General features: G+C 43.7%; 1 protein-coding gene across 7 annotated transcripts in view; it reads left to right on the forward strand.

The window, feature by feature from the left end:
* Atp13a4 (ATPase 13A4) overlaps positions 1–18,594 on the forward strand; it is a 126,475-nt gene that overhangs the window by 83,834 nt on the left and 24,047 nt on the right. For all 7 annotated transcript variants that reach the window (XM_052740598.1, XM_052740597.1, XM_052740599.1 and 4 more), the window contains 9 exons: positions 206–394; positions 2,453–2,514; positions 4,478–4,628; positions 6,355–6,441; positions 6,666–6,819; positions 7,931–8,042; positions 11,823–11,947; positions 16,897–17,060; positions 18,053–18,175. In XM_052740598.1, coding sequence (XP_052596558.1) covers positions 206–394; positions 2,453–2,514; positions 4,478–4,628; positions 6,355–6,441; positions 6,666–6,819; positions 7,931–8,042; positions 11,823–11,947; positions 16,897–17,060; positions 18,053–18,175 — 1,167 coding nt within the window. The remainder of the gene's footprint in view (positions 1–205; positions 395–2,452; positions 2,515–4,477; positions 4,629–6,354; positions 6,442–6,665; positions 6,820–7,930; positions 8,043–11,822; positions 11,948–16,896; positions 17,061–18,052; positions 18,176–18,594) is intronic.

Consider the following 18,594-nt stretch of genomic DNA (forward strand, 5'->3'; position numbering starts at 1 on the left):
GAACTGGTGCATCTCTGGTCACAGCAGGATGGTTGTAGGCGTTCTTGGTGTACTTTGGAGAAAAGATACCGAGCGCCATCCACATGGTCAGACCCTTTGCCCCATTGACGCCATTTCTCAGCATAAGCAGAGAAGGGAAAGTCACACGCACGAAGCTGTCCACTGCTGATTTAGTTCTAATGACTGGACACGCTTTCTGTTCCAGGAACCTCCTGAGGAGGTGGTGAGGAAAGCCTTGGACGTTATCACTATTGCAGTGCCTCCCGCCCTCCCCGCTGCCCTGACCACAGGCATCATCTATGCCCAGAGGAGGCTGAAAAGGAAGGGCATATTCTGCATTAGCCCCCAGAGGATCAATGTATGTGGACAATTAAACCTTGTCTGCTTTGACAAGGTATGTGTTTTTCATCCTCCCTCCCAGGGCCATTTATCACTGCTGTTGTAATGGATACACGCTTTTCTCTTTACTGAGGCAGAAATAATAGGGAGGTTATGGGCATCTGACCTTATTTTATCTCTGGTTGTGCGGGTGTGATCTGGGAAATGAATTTTCTGACCCTGAGCTTTTGAAACGAGGGAGTAGACACTGAATCAATGAATCTTTTAGGGTCCTCTCAGTTGAGAGAGTCTATGAAAAACAATGTTTCAAAACATACTCTGTTCCATGCAGTCAAAACCCCCACACAGAAGCACATGCACACACATGCACATTCACACACACACACACACACACACACACACACACACACACACACACACACACACACACACACCCTAATTTAAGTATTTAATTATGTTTTCTCCTATATCTCCAATGCTTAGAACATTGCTTGGCAGTTGAGTCAATGCTCAGTAAGTCGTTATTGAATGATGGGACGAGGAAAAAGAAAGGGCTTATTAAACTGTGTGTTAATATGAGACTTTTGCTGACAATACAGCCATGCAGCAAACCCTAGTCTACGTTCCCAGCTGTAGTTTATGCTTAAAATGAACTTTTGGTCGTCTGCCGCTTTCCCCTGAGCAGGCTCTCCTTTCTTCTTTTCCCGGGGTTGTTTGTGCTGTACACACTAAGCAGGGGATAAAGTCGGGTTGTGAGAGGACTGGATAGAAACAATGGCAGCATAAGAAGGTGAGCAAAGGCCCAACATGGCGGCGGTAGGACAGCGCAAGACAGTATGGTCTGGACCCCAGCAGGATGCTAGTATTAGAAGAGAGTGTTTGTGAACCTTGAATGTCAAGTCAACACGATTTTATGTTTCTTTAAGCTACAGGGAACCATTGGAGGTCTTTGCTGCCTTCTGTTCCTTTTAGTTAATCATTATTTGTTGAAGTAAATATAAGATAATTTGCTATGTCAATCATTTGAAGTGCCTAGCGCACCGCCTGCCACTAAGTACATTCTCGCTGTTCTGTGACCGTTAGCATCACCCATCTTGAGAAACATCTTTATCTTCCCACACGGAAATTCTGTATCCTTTAAACAGTACATGGAAGGCTAAGAGCATTGATGGGATGCAAACTGTATTTTATGATTAGTGGCCAGTCAGAAAGTCACACTGAGAACAGAAGGGTCGGGTGGCCTATGTCACCATGTAGTACTATTTTATGATCAGAGCAGAAATGCAAGGGAAAACTGTTTACTAAGGATGTCATATTGTGAGTTTGAAAAGAGAAACAAGAATGGAAGAGATAATTGTAACATAAATTTGAACAAAACGATGAGCAGTAACTGTGAATCGTTTACATCACTGTTATTAGCTCTTACTGCGGGCTTGCTATTAAACCAATCACTTCCTATTTAATATTCAAGACAACTCTATACGATTATGATCATGTTGTAGATAAGGATTCTGGTGTTGGAGGGATTATGCGATATTTCCAGTTACATAGATGGTATTTCAACTTATCCCGAGCTCTTGGTTGTTATACTACACTAAGAAAATTATCATCATGTACTTTTTTATTAAACAAAAAAATCAGTTGGTTAGGCTATTTCTTTAGACTTCTCTTCAAAGTCTTAGCAGTGCTTTGTGGGTACAATTTCAACTCCATTACTCAGTTTTGATGACAGTCTTTTAGCTTCTGCTGTAAAAACAGGGATCCGCCCATTTTGTTGTTTTAAGTCTTACCAAAGCCTTTCCTGTTCTTCCATCTACAATTAGATGTTCAACATAGTCTCTTGGGGTGAGAGGAGGTACCTAGTCTTTTTTTTTTTACCACAGAGGACACAAAAGTTTACAGCCAATGCAAGCTTGCCATGTTTGAATTCACTGCAGCTTCTTCCTTGGAACCCAGATACCCACTACACAATACCTGTAATGTGGTTCTCCTTAAAGAACCCGTGTTGGGAATATCTTTGTGGTGTATATTTCTCTATTAAAATGTATTGTATTTGCCTTTGCGACTGTGTGAGCAGATCTTCCATGCAACCCAAAGTCTTGTTTCTGTTCAGACAGGAACCTTAACAAGGGGCGGCTTGGATCCTTGGGGAGTTGTGCCCTGTGACCAGAATGGGTGAGTACCCTGGGCTAACCGCTCTGTGGTTCCGGTGACTTGCCTCCTCCCAGAGTCTTGCCTTTGTTCTCTAGATGACTAAGGGAGACACTTGAACTTTGACTTTTGCTAAGCAATGATTACTGAAGTCCCATCTTTTTGTTTCTCCCTTTAGAATTTTCCAGGTCTCTCTAAAGATGCATATTAGCCTCAAGTCCGTCCTATATCACCCACAAACTGAGGAGGCGAGGGGGAGTTTGCAAACACTCTCTGAAATGAACTTTGCTTTAAGCCTGTTTGGCAGAGGCCTAGTATTGGTCCAGTGTCAGTGATCTGGACAGCACCAGGACACTGTCCTTCACAGAGGTGACATAGTAGGGAAGGCCAGCACTGACTCTGCATCCTGCTTTTCAGGAAGAGACTGTCTATGAGACAGTAGCTAGTGTACCCTGTTTCTTAGTATCCTGATTCTGAGAACCATAACCTCTGCCTGCCAGAAACTGCTCATTGAGAAAAGATTCCTTTGTGTTTGTGGGTCTGGAGGGGGAGAGGGCTAGGAGTGGCCGGTGGTGGTGGCAGTTTTCAACTTGCTGTCTTAGAGATTTGCAGACCCAGCCCTCTTGTGGCCACATCTGAGTTTGATTCCATGTCTGCTGATCTTCTCCAGTGTCAACCTTCAGCGTGGTCAGAACTGAAGTATGGGGCATGTGGCACATGGTTGCTTGAAAATGAAAGCATTTCCCTCAAACTTGAGCCATAAAGTATTTCACGAATCTAAGGTTGATCGTAGTTCTTTTAGTAATGAGACATTTGAATTAATTCTTGGAGAACTTCATACCGTGTATTTTGATCATATTCACCCCCTACTTCAACTCCTCCGTGACCTCCATTCCCTTCTCTACCCCACCCAACTTTGTGTCCTTTTCCTCTTTCCAAATGTATCAAGTCCAGTTTGTGATCGTACTTCTTTTATATAACGCAGATGACACACGTATCCATAAAGGATCTTTTTTAGGCTGGAGGTACAGGCTTGTAATTTTAGCTATTGAGGAGGCAAGAAGATTGCAGCCTCCAGGCCTGCCTGGGCTACAGAGCTAGCTCAAAATCCAAAAGATGCCAACATGAGAGGAGGGAGGGCTAGTCGATTCTGAGGGACTCTAAGAAACGGATGTTGCCTCTTCCTAGGAAGAAACTACTGTCATTCAGACAGTCTGTGATGTGACCCCCCCCCACCCCAACTACTGTGCTACACATTTGGGAAGGGGCTGCCCAAGAAGGCTGAAGAGGACATTCCTCTAGAGGGGCCAAGGATGAACTCAATGACTTACTCTTCCAATTAGTGAAAGAGTCTTAAGTATCACATATGAGTTCTTTTTCCATGGGTTTTAGACAAAGTTGCTTTCTGTAGGAAATGATGAGGCTAATAGTGGCACCAAGATGGCAGTGTTGAGGAGGGGATGCTCATGGTCCTTTCTGGAATGATTTTATTGTTCACTTCTTCACCGTATGACTTGCGAATTTTGCAAGAATTAACCATTCATGCCTTTATTTATATGTCAATCAAACATCTATGGTGGACCAAGCGTCTAATGTGTTAGGAGATAGATACAGAGAATATGCCCAGACCCATAGGCTTGAAAGTGGTGTGTACCTAACACACCTGGAGTCTGCCCATGACTGGAGAGAAATGACCTAGTCACTGGGGCGGGAGCAGGCCTCAGAACAAAAGTGGTCTTCTAGTTCTTTCCAGCCTCATTGATTAAATAAGTCTGGGAAGAATAATAAGTTGGAAAAGGAGCATGGGACAGCCTCTGAGCCTTTCTAGTATTCCTGAACAGACCTACAGGGCAAGATGGGTAACACACTGCTATCCTGCAGAGACTAGAGGGAAATGCAGCAGTGTGCATTACATCAAAGACCTCCAAGAAGCTCCATTTTTGGCACAAGGGCCCAGGACTGAATCTTTTTCTCTCTTCTGTCTCAGATTCCAGGCAGTCCACAGCTTTGCCTCAGGCAAAGCTTTGCCCCAGGGCCCACTGTGTGCAGCCATGGCCAGCTGCCACTCTCTGATTCTTCTTGATGGGACCATCCAGGGAGACCCTATGGACTTGAAAATGTTTGAAGCCACCAAATGGGTAAGTGTCTGACTTTTAGAGAATGCAAGAAATTTCTTTAATGCCAGCACAACACAAGCTGTATCACAGCCTTTTAATACTTAAAAAAATGTGGGGTTTCCAATATGATGTAAAGGGCAAAATGATCTAAACCAGGCTTTCTGATTTGAACCATGTGTAACGTAGGTTTGCTGTGGGATTAAATGAGATGGTACAATAACAATCTTTGGTATAGTTGTAAGTTCCAAAGTATTTGATGCCTACTGTAGGTTTAGTAGTTATCAATGCCATTATAATCCTTATGTAATTATTTCCTAGTTCTACCAGTCGGTGAGCTGGTTTCAGAGTTTTCTAGAGTTAATTTGGTGAGGTGATGATATGTTAGTTATTACAATTTCACCTTTCTATAATATATACGTAGGTCAAAGCATCTCATTATATCTCACAAATGTACACAATTGTAGTTTCTCACTAAAAAAGGAAAGGAAAAATATGCATTCTGGTGCATGGGGATTAGAAAACACTGCTCTCCACAGTGCTTGGGTAAGTTAGAGAGTCACGGCAACCAAGGGTTTTATTCCAATTTATTGACTATTCCTCTAATTTCCAAGACCGACAACAGAAATTGATTACAGAGTCATCCTCCCCACCCCCGAGGTTCCAAACTAGATCCAGGAGCAGACACTCCTGTGGTCTAAGAATCTTGCTCTTTAGTTCTAGTTTCAGCTCCCCCACAACTGATGCTCAACCTTGTGCCGTCTTCCGGCATGTTAGGACCTTGCTTCTCAGGTCTGTGGCATGAGGAGATGGAACCAGACAAGTGATATCCATATAAAGGGTGCTAATCTGTCCTCCAAGGGAACTTTATTCGGAAATAGCCTGTAAGGACTGTCTCTGGCATTGCTGCGGCTGTGGCCAAAGCAGGGAGGAGACATGGTTTCGGCTTCTCTGTTACTGCTAAGCTTTTTCCCTGACATTGTGTGCAGCCCAGGCCCTGGGGACTGGGTGAGCACCTCTGGAAGAGATGACTCTGGAGCTTCTCCCTCCTCTAACAGATGTGATTGCTTTGCAGTCTCTCATCCACTCTGGAATACTGATTCTGTATCTCTAAGTAGAGGCTACAGTTTTCCTTTCTGATATTCTTTTTGTCAGCCACCCAATTAGATGATTACAAAGAACTTTAATATCTTTAGGTAAAAAGGTTTCCTCAACTATAATTTAGAATCATTATTACAGTTGTTCCTAGACCAGTGATTACGCATAGGGCAAAAATATGCCCTGCTCAGGCCCCTTTAGACAGATAGGGAACAGCAAGATCAACCATGACTCTAGGGAAAGAAAGACCATGAGGTACCAGCTTCACACAAAATAAGCTTGGAGATTCAGACTCAACATTTCCAAGTTAAGCTCTTTAGAGGCAGAGAATGAACCTTTCTGCAGCAATTCCAACAGCGAAAGCCAGATAAATTGCATGAATAATTCAGAAGTGCATGTCCTTCAAGTTGCAGCATTTCCACTGCCTTGTGCGTTTTGTTTTGCTTTCCTGGGGTGGAATAAATCTGATTTCACTAGTCCAGCAGCAGCAGCAGCAGCAGCAGCAGCAGCAGCAGCAGCAGCAGCAAGAGGAGGCCCATCAACACACTGAGATGGTTGAGGGCGGGTCTCCGCAAGAGGAGGGTGCAAACTTAGTATCAGTGTATGAAGAATAAACAAACCCCGACAGTGAAATATCTCATTTGCGAAACAGGAAATGACTACTTCTGGGGATGATTTCCACATCAAGGGAATGCTGGCACATACCATGGTCGTTAAGCCGACAGACACAGTTGGCCAGGTAAGCCTTGCATGCCAGTCTTCCCATAGCGCTCACACCAGGGGGAACCTGTGCCCTACCCGAAGTGTTGGAAAACTCATGGATGTGTCTTGAACGGATGATGTGAAAAATGTGTTCTATTTGCCCATTACTTGGTAAAACAGGGACCGAGGGTGGAGCAGTTAATTCCCAATAGCTAGACTCTTGGCCAGCATGTGCCTCTCCATTCCCCATCCACCAACCAGGTCCCAGTGGAAGGACTCGCCATCCTGCGTCAGTTCCCATTCTCATCAGCACTGCAGAGGATGACAGTCATTGTCCAAGAGATGCGAGGCGACCGGCTGGCATTCATGAAAGGTGCCCCGGAGAGAGTGGCCAGCTTTTGCCGACCCGACACAGGTTAGCTCATGGACGTGGGATACAAATGGCGAACTTTTCTTTTCAGCCAAACTTGTCCGCACAACACTCTGGCTCCGACTGCCAGCTGGACGCCACTTAGTGGTTGATTCATGGGTGTTCCACGCTCCATACCAAAAATCAAGCTTAAAATGTTCACGTCTGTATTTCCCAATGTTCCATCTTGGGAAATGACCGCCTCCACCCCATCCCCCAGTTCCCTATTTAGGACTCATCCCTGATTCCTCCCTGCTAAATGCATTGCTACTCTTTTTGCACTTTTCCCCCTTGGTTGCCTTCCACAGCCTCCACCAGATTTTCAAATCCCTTTGAGATCCTAGCTTAGTCTTTCATGATCTGCGCTCCCTACCGTACATTCATGTTACGGTCTCCTGCTTCATCCCTCACGTCTCGGGCTTCCTCTGAGCTGTCTCAGACCCTTGTACCTGAGCACATCGGGGTCTCTCAGCCAGAAAGCACTTTCCTCCCTTCACCTGCCCACCTCCTCTCCAAGCGCAGGAGCTCCCCCAAAGAACTCTGCACTCTGTTGCATCGCCAATAATAGCAATGGTCATTTTGGGTTTCGTTTTAGTATCGGTGCACTGTTTTTAACCCAACTAAACAGAGCAGAGCTTGTACATAGTATACCCTTAGCAAGTATTTGTTGTTTAAACTGGAGAATAAAGAATTCCACACATTCCCTATTCTTTGTTTTTTTCAAGTGCTTCTGTCTCATGGTAGGCGTTTCAGCTTTACTGGATCTTAAGATGTTAACACTGATAATACAGTTATGGTTACAATTTCCCATTGCCTTGCTTACATAATTTTTTTTCTTCGATTTTCCAAGACAGGGTTTCTCTGTGTAGCCCTGGCTGTCCTGGAACTCACTTTGTAGACCAGGCTGGCCTCAAACTCATAGTGATCTGCCTGCCTCTGTCTCCCGAATGCTGGGATTAAAGGAGTGAGCCACCACCGCCCAGGTTTATGTAACTTTTTAAAAGCGTGCTTTCTTGGGTAAGAGTTGGATTATTGTGAATAATTTCTCTACCCATGCTGGCTAAGTAAATGTTGCATACTAATACTGTTTTCATTGTTGTTGTTTGTTTTTAAACAGTACCATCTAGCTTTATTAGTGAACTTCAGATTTACACGACACAGGGGTTCCGGGTCATCGCTCTGGCTTACAAGAAGCTGGAGAGTGACTGTCCCGCAACTGCCTTGATGAGGTAAAAGGGGGAAAGCTTCCCTGAAGAAGATGGTTTGGGCAAGATGCATCTGACTGGGATGGGAGGCCAAAGTTCTGAGGCGGGCCCAGCACGACGCCATGCTCATCTTTTGTCTTTGGCGTCTCTGAATATGGTGCACAGGGACACGGTCACCCTGTCCTGCCCACATCACAAAGCCAATGTGAACACTGGCAGAGTGTATGAGATACAGCTGTCCAAAATGCCAAACATACGGTGACCTTAGGGCCTTGTAAAAAGCTATGTGGAAATAGCCAGTGTTGTAAGGGTTTGAAATAGTGGCCCTGATTCTGATATAATGTAAATTGGTTAAAGCTTCACATTTGCTTAGAAAAAAACCTTTGTAATACAAGATACACAGCTGTTGAAACAAATAACCTGTCAATTGGGTTTAAGTAATCTAGGTAATGTTTCTGGAAAAATAGGAAAACCTTCCAAAGGGTCATACTGGAGAAAGTTTTGAAATGTGTATCTTGAAATAAGGATGCACAGTCGCTGAAATGGACGTCAGCAGCAACAGTTCCACGTTGTTGCTGTTGGAGGGCTATCCTATTTATTTTGCCTTAAATTTCATTTCTAGTATTTTTGTCTGCCACTACTATTACTGCCTTTGTAGGGTTAATCAAGGCTCATTTTTTATTTTAGTGTTTGAAACTCAAATAGTCTCACATAGTTATTTTCAAATTCATCTGACTTAGCATTCTTTAGTTGTAACTATATTTTGGCCTCTTCCCTTAGCATCTTTGAATTTATGTGTGCTATTTTCTGCATATATTATCTATAAAACATACCCTCCCATGTAGGAGTTAAAAGGAAGAAGAAAACGGTCCATTACAAAAAAATAATAGTTTAATAAATTCTTAGCAAATGCCAGTAAAACTAAGGGAACAGGTTGTGGGTTTGGGAGATGGCTCAGTCGGGACTTGTCTTGCAAGTACAAGGACCCAAGTTCAATCCCAGAACTCACTAGAAATGTAAGGTTTGGTGACCTGTGCTTGTAATCACACTGATGGAGAAGCTGACTGTCCCTGGGCTGACTGGCCATCCTAGCCTGGGTGGAGAGCTCTAGGCCAGTGAGACACAATGCTGGAGACTGTCCTCTGGCCTCCATGTGCGCACACATACATGCATACACATCCCTCTTCCCCAGTGAACACACACACACACACACACACACACACACACACACACACACACACACACACACACGGGACAGTTGCTTATACCTGAGAATAGATTCAGTGAGACTACAGTTGACTTCCTGCAATGTTCTGTGTGGTGTAGCCTCAATTTCTCACACAGAATGCCTCACACAGCCCTGCTGCAAGGAAGACAGCTCAGTGAAGTCATTAACAACTCCGTGGAAAACACAGAAGGAAACAGTACGACTTCTGCTCAATATTCTTAGTAGTGATATTCCTGCAAAATTTCGGGGTTACAAAAATACTTCGTGTTTTTATGAAAAACATAGCTGGGGGAAATATACTAGTAACATTTTTATTACTATTTAGTGCAACAATATTGACTATAGAATGATAGTATGACCACTAACAGTAGATTGATGATTCAATATAAATAATACAAACTATTGGTGACTTAAAACGTCCCTGAATGCTCAGTCAAGTATTCAAGAGGTATGAGGGATGAGTGACAGCTCTTTGTGCGTTTGTCATTGCACACAATCCTGTACACGTGCTAAGACTTCCCCCCTGAAACATCGCCTCGAGTTACTTCTGTCTGTGTCCCACCCACCATTCTTTCCTAGTGTAGCTGCTACAGGCCGTACAATGCTGCGACCATTTCTTTTCACTTCTTGGCTCAGATTTAAGAAGAGTGAAGGGATGCTAGAGACAGCAGGAACTGTGGAGAGCCAGCGATGTGCTGGGGTGCCACAGGGGGACAGCAGTTTATTCGAGGTCACACAGCAAGGCAGTGGTGGGCTGAGGCTGGAAGTGTGGTTTCTGATCGTGTCATTCACTGAGCTCTACACTGGCCACATGCCAGAGGAGCTAGAAATGGGAGTTCCAAGATGGTCTTGGGTGCTTGACCTTGCAGCCATTTTCTTGGCCCAATGTGGTAATTGATTATTGATTATTCACATAATCTCTGAAAATATCTAAATCCTGTGGCCTAAGTATGAGGCACAGAAAGACTGCAAAACTCTAATCAGGCTTCAGTTAAGTTATCCTTGAAGGGAAATTCAAATATCTCCTTCAGGAAGACTAATCACTATACCGAGAAATGCCTGTCCCCTCCTCTGACCCCACAGACCTCTGATTTTTGTGCCTGCCATGACGCAATTTCCAGCTTTATGTATGAACAAGGTGGCCATGCTCAATGGTTTCCTCCCAGCTGAATGTGAAATCTTAGAGCTGGAATTCCTGCAACCTCTGCAGAGTTGCCCCCTTTCCTCACCTAGGAGGTGCTTAATAGGCACTGATGGGTCTCACTGTCTCAGTTCCCAGGAAGAACGCAGAAAGAGCAAATGATTTCACCTTCCTTGTACAGCCAAACATGATCATCAGCAGGTAGCAAAGTGTTCCGAGTGGGTGGTATTTGCTGAGCGGTTCCTGCACGTGGGCATCAAGTGGGCATTAATGAGCAGAATCTTGACTCAGGTGGGCTTCCACTCCGGGATTAGAGGCAGATCAAAAAGCCAATACTGAAATTGCATGAATAAATAGAGAACTGGCTAATCCGGTTAGAATTGACATGTAGAGAGAGCAGCTGTTTCTCTTTGGAGAAGTCTTGGAGTCGGGCAGCATGAGGTGGGACTCAGGACATGGGGAAGATGTCTCCAACAGATCCTGGAAACTAATGTTTGCCATGAAATGAGAAAATCTCCAAAAGTCTGGAGCAAAAGTCTGGACATGATTGAGTGCAGAGCATATCCATGGTGAGTGGTCCAGCTGGAGCCAGGAGGAGAAGTTATTGATGCCTGAAGTTGGACTATAGCTTGGAAGATGTTCGTACAGGGACTTAAACACTATGCTCAGCGTTATAGGGAATGCCACCCTCCTAGATCTGCTCTGAGGTGAGGAGCTGAAATGTGTCACTTCCTGCCACCTAGTGGAGGAAGGTGTCACAAGGTTGTGGAAGCATCTCCAACAAAGCTGTGGCCTTAGCTGGTCCACAGGCTGGACACACAGGGCAAGCTTGGCACGAAGGCTTTAGCAGTTGCTGTTTTGATCTGCATTTCAGCACGAACAGGCAGTGCTGGGGTCGTGTTTCTGTGTCTGTGTCGAAATAATAGAATCGTGGGAATGTTCAAGTCTCCAACCCCAAACGCATTTCCTACACTTGGTCCTGTAGACGCTATCATGGCGGCCTCCCCGAAGTGTGGGGGTATTCTATGCAGAGGAGTAGAGCTTCCAGCTGAGGAAGAAGAAAGGGCCCAGCTTAGCTTTAGTAAAGGGCCCATTCGCTGATCTCTACCATACCTCACGAGGCTGGAATGATATCTGTACAGCCTTGGTTTCTGGAGAAAGTCACATTTTGCTTCATTTTTCTTGTTTCTCAGCTCATTGTTGTGACTTTCTCTCCACTCTGTGGTGAATAAGTGAGGAGAGGAGTGTCGGCTCAGCCATCGCAGAGACCCCAGCAGTCATGGCTAACTGTAGTTAGACCCCTGATGCTTCCCGCTCCCAGGCAGGGTTGTTTGTGGCTGGGGACAGTGCTGGAGTGGGGCTGTTCCAGTGGGTAGCCCAGTCTTTTTGTCGTCGTTACTGTAAGAAAGCCCCACATGCTTTTCTGTTTAATCAGGGAGAAGGTAGAATCGGACCTCATATTCCTGGGATTGCTGATCTTGGAGAATCGACTGAAGGAGGAGACAAAGCCTGTCTTGGAAGAGCTCATCTCTGCCCGGATACGGACTGTGATGATCACAGGTATAGAGCAAAGTGAAAACGGGGGACCCGGGAGACACACAGCAGGTTGGATCACTTAACAAACACTGCACCAATACCAAGGCATCAATTTAGGTGTCAGGTGTTTGCAATAAAAGGGTCAAGCTACACAGTGAGGCAAGAGAAAACCAATTCGTTAGGTAGTGGAACGAATGTGTTGAGGTATTCAAATTGGGGCGGTCTGAGGACTGGCATGGGGATCTAGTCCCATCACACCACATGGGAGTCTCAAGCAGGAAAATTACCACAAGTTTGAGGTCAGCCATGTTGACACAGTGAATTTCAGGCCAGACTGAGTGGCAGAATGAGACCTTGTCTAAGGAAAAAGTAAACAAACAACAAACCCACAGCAAGAGGCTGGAGAGGTGGGCCAGCAGTTAAGGTACTTGACGCTCTTGCGGAGGAATAGGGTTCCGTTACTAGTGCCCACATGACAGCTCACAGCCATTGGGAACTCCTTCTTCAGGGCTTCTGATTCTCTCTTCTGGCCTCCACGGGTACAGGGCATGCACATACATACATGCAGGCAAATACACACACACACACACACACACACACACACACACACACACACACACACACACACACAGAAACAAAAGGAAAAGAAATCAAAACAAACAACAAAAAACACACAATAAAATAAAACCAACAAAAACCCAGATAGAGAAGTCTGGTAAAGGATGTCTGGCCATCTACTCTGCACAAAGTACTTCTGAGAAGCCTCTGCAAGTGGCAGTGTTTGAAATAAGAGCGGGTTAACAGGAAGATATGGGCCATGCAAAGATGACTGTTTTTGTTGTCAAGTCTTCAGAGGAGAATCGTAGTCGGTGTGGTCTATAAACTATGCTGACAGCCCATCAATAATGGAATCTCTAATTCTGGTTAAAAAAAAAAAAAGAACACGTTGTCATCTCAACTCTACTTTGAAGTCTAAGATCTCATAAACAAGGGAGTAATGGGAAGGGATCATTCTAGGGAAATATATGACATTACTTAATGAATACTCTTGAACTTTTCAAGAAGAGAGATATTACAGGTGAAAAACTGATTTCCTAATTTATATTTCGAATGACTTGTCTTCGGTCTTCTGCTGTCACAGTGCCTTAAATTCCATAACTTGTGTCATTGACATACATCCTCTCCAAAACACTCACACCTCCTGAGTCCCAGTCTAAAGCTAGGGTCTCTAAAAGTCTTTTGTTTTGCTTGGCACTTACCCACTCCTGAATCCAGACCCCACAATCCACAGCACTGTGTATATTTTGCTTTCTTCCTTTCTAAATTCCAGTCTGACTCCTCGGCCTTCCTGGGGTAGTTTGGTACCCATTAACATTTTCTTTATCCAGTAGCCCTTGCTATTTCAAACATCATTAGCACTTATGTTACATATTGTCTTAGTTAGGGTTTATTGCTGTGACAAAACACCATGAGCAAAAAGCAAGTTGGGGAGGAAAGTGTTTATTTGGCTTACACTTCTATATCACTGTTCATCATCAAAGGAAGTCAGGACAGGAACTCAAACAGGGCAGGAACCTGGAGGCAGGAGCTGATGCAAAGACCATGAAGGGGAGCTGCTTACTGGCTTCCTCCTCGTGGCTTCTTGCTCAGCCTGCCTTCTTATAGAACCCAGGACCACCAGCCCAGGGATGGCACCACCTACCATGGTCTAGGCCCTCCTACATCAATCACTACTTAAGAAAATGCCCTACAGGCTTGCCTACAGTCAGATCACTCTTCACCTACATGTAGCATTTCTTCTTTAACTTCAGAGTTCAGAATTATTAACTGGGTATTCTCATATATTTTTCTTTTCCTTTTTAAAAACTAATTCAGTCTGGAACATAGCACTTTTAATATGCTTTTCTTCCTCTGAAGAAAATATTCTCTACCATTCATTTAATTATCACCTTTGTTCTGACTTCATTATCTTTTTATTCTGGAATTTCTATTTTTTACACGACAGGTCATTACAGGCCTGTGAAAGTCTCCTGGATCCATTCCATCAGTCTCTTACTAATTTCCTTACAAACTGCTGTAGTTTTATATCTTGCCCCCTTCTTTATGGTTTGAGGAGGGGTCACTTTCCGTCTCCAAATCACAATATAGTCCTCAATAATGAGCAGTGATCATTACCTCCCTCACATCACTGGTTGAGCTGAGAAATGCTTCGGATTGTGTCTTCATATGGGTGTGGCTTTAGAGGTAACCCGCTCCTGGCCTCACCCTGGTGCAGCATTTGGGTTCATCTGTCTGCAGCAGCTGCTGTACCTCACCAGGCATCTGCTCTGTTGCATCGTTTCCCATCCAGCTGCTGGGGTCTCTAGACTGCTACAGATTTTCTAGTTTCCCTGCCATGCCCGGGCTGTTCATCCCACTCAGTAGGTCTTCTTTTGTCTTCCTGATTTTTATGACAGATCTGTGGTCATTTTAAGCATCAGTATCTTGTGTGCAATGTGCTATTTTCCCCTCACAGCCTTTTGGTTTTATCTTTGACTTCCAGCTGTGTGACTATCATATGTCTGGGTATAGTTTTCACAGACTTTAACCTATTTGGGGCTCTCTGAGCTTCTTGAATTTACAGGTTTAAGTGTCTTACGATCGTTGGGGAGTTTTCTTCTGTTATTGTTACACACACACACACACACACACACACACACACACACACACACACACACACGTTTCAATGTCCTTACCCTCTCATTGGTCTCTACTGACAAGAACGCACGTCCTTTTAGTAACTCAAGCCTCTGTTCATTTTAAAAGGTGTTCTTTGTTCTCCCAAGTGCGTAATGACTCTTGACCGACTGAATGCATTGAGTGTATTAAACAGACCTAGTGAATAAAAAGCCTCAAGTGTTACAGTCTTCATATCTAAATTATTAATTTTAACCATACATATTAATTGATTGAATATTTCCATTTGTTTTATAAATGGTCACCTTACCCATATAAAGGATGCTTACAATAACTTCTTTTAAATTTATGTATTGTCATCATCGTGTGTATTACGCATGTGCTGTGGTGCACAATCAGAGGACAAATTAGTGGAGTCTCTTCTCTCTTTCCACATTCATGAGGGTCCCATGCCTGGAGCTCATTATGAATAGCTGATTCTTCTTCTTCTTCTTCTTCTTCTTCTTCTTCTTCTTCTTCTTCTTCTTCTTCTTCTTCTTCTTCTTCTTCTTCTTTTTCCTTCTCCTCCTCCTTCTTTTGTTTTTGAGACAGGATTTTTCTGTGTAGCCCCGAATGTTCTGGAACTCACTCTGTAGCCCAGGCTGGCCTCAAACTCACAGAGATTTTCCTGCCTCTGTCTCCCAAGTGCTGGGAGCCAGGCTAATAGACTATTATCTGATCATTTCAACACAGAGTCGGTCAAGGATGGCAGTGTTGGTGCTGATTTTTAACACTGACAATTGACCAGGTTGGTTGTTGTTACTGAGTATACCCAGGGTCTCAAATTTTGTTGTAAGATTTTTGATTTTTTTAATACCTTGTGTAGAATGTTCAGTCTCTTGCCTGTTGTAAGTAGGCATTTCAGTATTATCTTTTTAAAGTGTTTTGCTATTTTCATCTGCCTCTCTCAAGTGTTCAGGTATTTCTCTGGCAAATAGGGAGTGACATTTCATAGTTCAGTTCTTGAAATTGATGCTTTCTATTGGTCTGTACCACACATGACCTGCTCCACATAGAGCCTGGAGCTTACACGATTCAAACACTGAATAAGTTCCCTTCTGCAACTTTTGTCTTTCCATGGTTTTCGTGACAGTCTACACCCTCCAAGGGCCCTTTTGTCCTGGCTACTTTAGCCAGAAAGACTGGGTTTCTCTTGGTTGTTGCCAGCTGAACAGTTCAGAGTAAATACTAGGATACATATATACTAGTATACATACATACATACATACATACATACATACATACATACATAATACTGGGATAATATGTATATACAAACATACTAGGATACATACATGAATACACACTAGGACACATACATAAATACACACTAGGATACATACATAAATACACACTAGGATACATACATAAATACACACTAGGATACATACATGAATACACACTAGGATACATACATGAATACACACTAGGACACATACATAAATACACACTAGGATACATACATGAATACACACTAGGACACATACATAAATACACACTAGGATACATACATAAATACACACTAGGATACTTACATGAATACACACTAGGATACATACATAAATACACACTAGGACACATACATAAATACACACTAGGACACATACATAAATACACACTAGGATACATACATGAATACACACTAGGACACACACATAAATACACACTAGGATACATACATAAATACACACTAGGATACATACATAAATACACACTAGGATACATACTCAAGTCAGGCACATCAGAGGAAACAGGCAAATACTTGAGAATCCCACCCCTTGTTAGTTTGCTTCTTCAAGCCTGATGCCCTTCCACAGTCTGCCAGCTTTTGTTTACTTTCCAAAGTCCTTGGGTAATTGCTTCTGTGGTTTTTGTTTAGTTTTCAGTTGTAATCAATGGGAGAGATAGATGGTAGCAGACTGACTCTATTTCAACCAGAAGAGGAGCCACTGGATATGATAGCAAACCAAAATACTTCCTACACATTCATAAAGTTTGTAACAAATAGCAGGAATACATTTTTCTTGTAAGTTTTCCTTCCTACTTGCTGACAAAAATATGTGAGTTAGTTATGAAGTAACATGATAAGAAAGAGCCAGAACCAGAAGAGGGATTATGGAATCCCAGGTCAGGCTGGGAAAGACTAGTAATAGCCGTCATAGCTAATGTAAGAACTGAACCCTTAGCCTAGCTTTCCAAGTCCCGTGTGCACTGGTGTCTCCTCACCATCATCTTAAGATGCTCTTTCTTGATTCTAGGCGACGATCTTCAGACTGCAATAACAGTGGCCAGGAAGTCTGGGATGGTTTCTGAAGGCCAGAAAGTCATTCTTGTCGAGGCAAATGAAGCCACTGGTTCTTCATCAGCATCCGTCTCTTGGAAATTAGTAGAAGAGAAGAAACATATCCCACTCGAGAATCAGGTACACCTCAACACAAGGCGCTCAGCTGGATTATCGGACTTGCCACACAGTGGTGGCAACAGTTGTGACCGGCACAAGTTTTGAGACAACGCCAAGTCCATAACCTTCTCCAGGTGTCTAACAAGTATGAACCTAGTCATGTCAGTTCTCCGCTCTTCCTACTGTAGCCTACAGGCTGTCTTGGCTTCTGAAAGTAATAATTCTTTTACTCTTAAAAACCTTTGGCTTTAGCCGGGCGGCAGTGGCGCACGCCTTTAATCCCAGCACTCGGGAGGCAGAGCCAGGCGGATCTCTATGAGTTCAAGGCCAGCCTGGGCTACAGAGCGAGATCCAGGAAAGGCGCAAAGCTACACAGAGAAACCCTGTCTCGAAAAACCAAAACAAACAAACAAACAAACCCATGGCTTTTTACTAGAAAGAATACAGTAAGCAGAGCAGTGAGCTCAACTTCCCACACTTCCCCTCTCCTATCAGCCACTCCATTGGGTTCAAAGGGGACTTCGTCCCTTGGAGAGACCCGCTGTGTGCACTGGATAATCAGACTGTCTTCAGGGTAGGAAAAAAAATTGTTCCTTTATCTCCAGTCTTGTTAGTATTCTATTTCCATTGTGTCCTTATAGAGCAATATTAATTCTGTTAGAAAAAAACCCCAACAAGTTCTCACTTCCAGGCGAGGGTTGTTAAGTTGCCATGCTTTTGTCTTTGATACTCGAAGTGTGTGAAGTGCACTCATCTCTGGGACTCGCAGGGATCACACCACGATGAGAACATGAGGACGTGAGTGAGTGCTATCCTCTCATCAGCCGCCAGTGCCTGTGGCATGTGAAGCTCAGTCCAGCAAAGAAGCAGTCCTTCTCGGAGGGGTCAGGGCTGGAGGGAGACTTTTGGAGAGAGACCCTGGTGTCACTTCAGTCCTTTCTGTTGGATATGCTTGTGGTTCTAACCACTGGAACGATCCGAAGAGCATCAAACGTTTGCACCTTGCTTTGCAGGACAATTACATCAACATCAGAGAAGAAGTTCCAGATCATGGCAGAGAAGGGAGTTACCATTTTGCCCTAAGTGGAAAATCCTTCCATGTTCTAAGTCAGCATTTCAGCAGCTTACTGCCAAAGGTCAGTTTTAAGGAAACAATGACATTTCTGTGAGGGTGATGAACATGTCACTTACATAGCACGATCCCAGATAGTTTCAAAAATTGGAATAGATAAAATACAACTAGAGTCCTGTGATGGTGGTGCACACCTTTGATCCCAGCACTTGGGAGGCAGAGGCAGGGCAGATCTGAGTTCAAGGCCAGCCTGGTCTATAGAGTGAGTTCCAGGACAGCCAGGGCTACACAGAAAAAACCCTGTCTCAGAAAACAAACCAAAACAAAATTATACATAAATAAGTAAGTAAATAAAATAAAGAAAAAAGTACAAGTTAGTTATACATATCACAAGAGAGGGAAATGTTTTTGCAAAGTTACTGGTATTTCATATTAGATTTGAAAATAATAAGCATGAGGAGTCAGATTTATACCAGCCTTAGG

This window comes from Peromyscus californicus, unplaced genomic scaffold (genome assembly GCF_007827085.1).
Source record: "Peromyscus californicus insignis strain IS unplaced genomic scaffold, ASM782708v3 Scaffold_16__1_contigs__length_79575227, whole genome shotgun sequence".
In the NCBI taxonomy this organism is placed as follows: domain Eukaryota; kingdom Metazoa; phylum Chordata; class Mammalia; order Rodentia; family Cricetidae; genus Peromyscus; species Peromyscus californicus.